The following is a 6000-nucleotide window of genomic DNA, read 5'->3' as shown; positions in this document are numbered from 1 at the left end:
CATTTTTGTTTATTTCCAAAATCACTTGGTGTTCAAAGTTTGTTTCTTATCTTTACCTAGTATGGTTTCTAGTCCAGTCTGGTCTTCCGCACCCTCAGCTAGAAGGATACTGCCAATCTCTGGAGGTTCTTCTTCACTATCTTCTTTTTTCCATCCCAATCGAAGCAACGGTGGACTGAGGTCTTGCTTGAACACCCATTTTGCTACACTATCTGCAATGCCTCCTGAAAGTTTAAAAAAAAACCCAGAATCTTGTAGGGTAAGCCAGTCTATACATACAACATGATCAAACATTGAAATTCTTGTAAGATGGAATCCTTTCAAATTACAGAGGAGAAGCAGGATGTTTGAATGCTCCCAGATGAACCCACCAGGAAAAGCTTTACCACTGGGTTCTGTTGACTGGACCACAGCTTTCCATAGCCAAAATGACTGGTGTGACCCTCCCCAAGCAAATGGGCTGAAACAAACAGATTCAGCAAATGATGGGGTGGCAGTTCGAGACCCGAGTGCCGCATGACGGAGTGAGCTCGTGTCTCCAGCTCATGCCAACCCAGCAGTTCAAAAGCAAGAAATTGCAAGTAGATAAATAGGTACTGCTTCGGTGACAAGGTAGCAGCGTTCCGTGCACATTGGTGTTTAGTCATGCTGGCCACATGACCACGGAAATGTCGTCGGACAGCGCTGGCTCTTCGGCTTGGAAATGGAGATGAGCACGGCCCCCTAGAGTCAGATTCGACTGGCTTTCGAGCACGGGAAACCTTTTGACACATGGCTCTTGCACAAGTCCTCAGGCATTTCCATCCTAGGATGGTTCCTACACTCCAAGATGGGTCCAGGTGGGGGGGGGGGGAGGGCTGTCAGGGCAAGATGCCCCCTGGTAGCTGGGCCTCTCCTACTACATACATCACCCTCCTCTGGTACATATACAAACATATAAGCAAATGCACACTCACAAACGTCTAGAGGATGACATAAGCACAACTGTTTCACATTCAACATTTATGATCCCATCCTTGCACCATAAAGCCCGAAAAGAAAACTAAGGAATTACATTCTGCCACTTATAGTGCTCCTCCTAACAAGAAATGGGAGATTTCCCTCAAGATCTCTTGTGAAGGTGGGGAGAGAGTATTTTTAATTCAAAGATGTGGTTTTTTTTTAATTGCTAAGGGGGAAGCCACCGAAAACTGTTGGCATACAAACTTTAGCACACCCAAAGACCTGTGCATGATATGCCACAGGCATGACTGTCCGCTCATGTATTTCATGACCTTCCATGGAGGTCACTGGGCTACCTCCATTTCACCATCATTTCCCATAAAGTCACTTGTTAGTTCCATATTAGATAGGTGGATTACAATATTTCTTCTGCCATGTACAAGAAAAGAAAAGTAACAATTGAAGTTCTGCTTTGGATTTGACCTGCACAGTCAATCAAGGGAATTTATAACTGGATTTTTACTTGGATTGCTGTATGTATTTGCAGTCTTATTCCCATTAACAATAAAACATACCTGTAGTCTCTTAAATTCCTAATTGCAACTCTGAAACTGACATGCTTGCCTAACATTGTATTGACAATGGCATCCATTCATCGGTATTAAGACTCAGTGAATCTTTCGAAATGGGAAATTTTTCCACTGAAATTTTTTTAAAAAATGGAACGCTTCACGAATTTGTGTGTCATCCTTGTGCGGGGGCCATGCTAATCTTCTCTGTACCGTTCCAATTTTAGTATATGTGCTGCCGAAGTGAGCACTCCACTGAAAAATAAAGCACTGGAATTCATTCCAGAAATCTGTAAGCAAGACAACCAGCCTGCCTCAGGATGAATAAACTCGACCTGAGTTAACTTGATCGTCTGTATCATCCTGAAAAGTGGAAATAAAGGTTCTGATGAAGTGTGGTACTGCTGTTTCCTGCATGTACATCTCCCACTTCCTCATTCAAGTAACTTGGCAGTTATTCTTTCTGAAACTCTGCATGGTCCATCTGTCATGGAGCTGGGGGGAAAGGGCCAGAGGAGATACGCCCCTCTGCAGATGTCAGGGCTGCCCCATAGCAAACTGCTCGAAGGGAACGTTCTGCTATATTCAGTTCAGTTGTGATTCATACGATTCCACGCAATTTATTGTTCTAGAAGACAACATTAAAAAATTGCAAACAAGGGATAAATTCAAAATGTACTGTGCCTCCTATTTCCTCTTTTACTTTGCTGGCAGATGTGCAAGGCCACATGCCACATCAACTACTGACACAAATCCCAGATGAGAGATTTATCCCCTTGCAGTTAATTAAGACCACTACAGACAACTGCCATCTGATTCCCAGCCATGTGAATTATTCACATTTGAACACATTTTATCCCAACTGCTTCTCATGCCGAGATATATCTTACCCAGTTCAGATACTGCTACAAAAGCTTGGGGCAAGTCCGTCAGTGTAAAGACACAGATTATGGATGTGGATTTCTGTTTAAACTGATTTACAAACAAATGAACTCTTCAGTCTGAACTACCAGAAGATAAAAGGTTATCTTCGTATTCCAGTTGCTATGACAGAAGTCTACTTAGATGTTCCGTTTGACTGAAATTTTGATAGCCGGAGTTTCTCTTCTCAGACAGAAAGTTCTAATGATCGTGTGTTCAAAATTGTTATAAACAAAGAAACATTCTCTGGCCTCTCACTCCATTCCTATCCATCCCATGACACTTCTGCTATAAGCAGGTGTCTACTGACAGCTTTAGAGGACTCCTGAAGTAGAGATGTAAAATTTCTGGAAATTTTGAAGCTCGGAAAAAAACGGAAATTTTCGGAAAAATTGAAAAACATGCTACATGAGCATTTCTTTTGTCTTTTCTAGATTGAAAGTCATTCTGTTACTTTAGGAACATAAAATATGACTATGGACATTTTTACTTGGCATGAAATTATCACAACTAGCATATTAAAAATATAGTGTATCCAAACAATTATTACAGACAGAATACCCACCCACATGCAAAAACAAAACTGAAACTTTTTTATTTTCTTCTGACAATCGGACCTCCTAAAGGAAGAAATGCATCTTGTTCTTCCATTGGAGAGTTCAGTTTGTAACCTAGGACTTGCTTGTCCTCAGTGCACAGATATTAGATCAATCTGATACCATATATAGATATTTTAGAAATGATTGGGAAAATATTTGAACACCTTGTCTTAAAATATTTTATTCATCATGTTAAAATAAAACGTTCCATAATCAATTTCTTTTCTTTTCTTTTTCCAATTTTTCGGAAAAAAACAAAAAGGCTTCAGAATTTTTCTGGATTTTTTTCCGGGCCTTCACATCTCTACTCCTGAAGGCACACAAAAATCTTCACCATGCTTCAAAAAGTCACTTAACTCGGTTTCACAGACTTCTGCTCCTTTCCTTTTTTATCACTTCAATGCTGGCCACACAATACAAAGGAACAGAAGCTCTACACTGAAGAACAAAGCACAGATCTAAGATGACACACACAATGCTTACAGTACAATCCAAAAGAAAAACACACTGTTTAAGTTCGTTGACTTCGGTGGACTTAAGATTCTTTGCCTAGAATCTCACTGCTAGTAACTTAAACAGAGCAGTTCGCTGGACACTTCCAAAGTGCTAGTCCATGTACAAGCCACAGAATTTGGTATTGTGTAAGGGCCGAAAGCAGAACACAAATGCCCAAGGTCTTCTGGCAACCTCACCTTTTCCTCCTTCAAGCAGCTTCTTTACAGAGAGTCGGCCAAGTGGCTCAGTCTGCGCAGAGGACGCCTGGCTTCTTTTCTTGCCGCCCACTTTACTATGCAGGAGGGTCTGAAGTATTAGGCAATCCTCTAACTGCTTCAGCAGAAGCCTCCAGTATTCCGTATCAAGGGAGAGCGCTTCCCAAGGGTCTGTGTCAGCGCCTACAGCTATCTGGGAAAACTGGGGGGGGGGGGAGAGGAGAATGATCTGTGATCTCTGTCGTTCACCTAAAGAAGCACCCTTGGTAGGTTATTATTTATTTATTTATTTCATTCTGCTTATATACCGCTCCTTCCTTTATGACCTTTTCACACACTACACAAAAGCAGAGCAGCTTGCTGAATGCACAATGAACAGACAGCTGCAGCCAAACGCAGCTCCCTGACCTGTAAAATACACACATTTGTCACATGCACAGATTGCAGTTTTAGACAGACACCAAAACATCTTAGTTGTACAACTAAAAAAAAAAGCGCCCCTTGGAGAGGAAGCACAGAGCTAAAGCAATCAGAAACGTTATCAGTAAAGCCTTCCATTGGTCCAGAATGTGGCAGCAATGGGCTTGTTCCAGACTTTTGCCCTGACTGTAATGTCCTGTGGTGATTACGTTACTCCACTGTTGTATCAGCTGCAATGGCTGCTGTTTTGCTTCCAAGCCCGACTCTGGACCAGGGTACATGAAGGTCCTCGCCCATCCATAGGAAGTCATCATCTGGTGCCCTGCTCTGCATGCCATCAACAAGAGAGTTGCAGCTGATAAGCATAGGGAGCAGAACATCTAAGGCCGTCCCCCAGATTGTAGAGTTCCCTGCACCGAGAAGATCACCTCAGTCCCTTGCTTATGACCTTCCGGAAACAGGTAAACCATCTTGTTCCTGAGAACCTTCAATAGTTCTATTGCTTGACACTTCACTTTTTGTGAAGCATTTTGTTGGCTGCTGATTTTATGCTCTCTGTGGTCTTATTGCTTGTTATTTATTTGTCTGATTTGCTGCAGTTTTATGAGCTTTCATTCATTGTTCTACTTGTTTGTCACCTCGTGTGTTATTCTGGTAACAGAAATATGGGACAGAAATCCCCTAAGTTAAACAGAAATGTCATCCTCTAACAAAGACATGACATAAACATATGTTTAGGTGTATGAACTTTTGCTACCATTTTTGAAAGAGTCAGAAGTAGGGAAATGACATCGTCATCTCCCTCTTTCCCCAAATCACCCAGCATTTCAGAGAAGATTGCAAACTCTTAACTGTATTAACTTTCAATACAGAAATAGAAATATATACATATCCCTTGTCCTCTCTATTTTAAGATTAAAAGGTAAAATCTAGTTTCTGAGATTCATGTCAAAGCACTTTCAGAAATATTAGATAATCTTATGCAACCCACATCTGAAAGACTCAGGGGTATCTTGGTTGTGGCTACCATATACAGGCCCAATTATGCGAAACTCACATGACCACAACAAAGCCTTCAATTTTGTCACTTCTGATAGTATGAAGTTCCTCTGAAAAGAAATCTCCCATAGAAATATACGTATCAAAACTAACTATGACTTAAACTTGTTCAGAGATTTTTCTGGGCAACTGTCCATCTATTTAAAGTAATCTCTTACCCTAAAATGAAACAGTGAGAACACATCTGAGAAACTACAGGAAATTGTCAGGGCTGCTGTTTATTCCACCGATACTAGAAAGAGACAAGGGCCTGCAACACGTGGTTTTTCTTTATGCTCCTTTAGAGATACACACATTCATCATACATACACCACAAATGGGACTTTGGCCATTACTTTCCAGATCACTGTGAATCTAAAATCCCTTAAGTCAGTGTTCCGGATACTGCTAAGTGAAAGCAAGGTCAGTTTTCTTCTAGGAAGGTATCAGATTCTATATGCCCGAGGTAAAGAAAGCTAAGCATTACTTACCTTTTTCTCCGCTATGCTATCAGTTATCTGTGCTGTTACAGAATGCCCGACGTGAGCTGATAATAAGGCAGCTCCGTTATTTACTGACTGAATGCAGGCTGTGCGCATCTGCTGCCACCAGGGGGAGACTGACTGGGAATCCCACGACTCGTCAATAGCTACTAAAACAGAAAAGGAGAGACTCGAGAAACACAGATTGTGAACTAAAATTAGCAGACCCAAGTACAGTCTGAAACAGAAAGAAATCTTTTTTCTTAAATCAAAGCCAGCAAACTCAACGACACAACAGTTCTGTAGACATGCAGTTCAG

At 41.4% G+C, this 6000-nt stretch overlaps 1 protein-coding gene across 1 annotated transcript in view; it reads right to left on the bottom strand.

The window, feature by feature from the left end:
* RAB3GAP2 (RAB3 GTPase activating non-catalytic protein subunit 2) overlaps positions 1-6000 on the bottom strand; it is a 58307-nt gene that overhangs the window by 8265 nt on the left and 44042 nt on the right. Inside the window, exons 23-25 of the mRNA XM_015425360.1 lie at positions 5691-5851; positions 3724-3943; positions 57-224 (exon numbers count right to left, since the gene is read on the bottom strand). Of these exons, the coding sequence (XP_015280846.1) occupies positions 57-224; positions 3724-3943; positions 5691-5851 (549 nt within the window). The remainder of the gene's footprint in view (positions 1-56; positions 225-3723; positions 3944-5690; positions 5852-6000) is intronic.

The sequence above is a fragment of the Gekko japonicus genome, unplaced genomic scaffold, assembly GCF_001447785.1.
Source record: "Gekko japonicus isolate JY-2015 unplaced genomic scaffold, Gekko_japonicus_V1.1 scaffold153, whole genome shotgun sequence".
NCBI lineage: Eukaryota > Metazoa > Chordata > Lepidosauria > Squamata > Gekkonidae > Gekko > Gekko japonicus.
The sequence above is the reverse complement of the archived record's forward strand: the minus strand, read 5'-3'. Positions and strand labels throughout refer to the sequence as shown.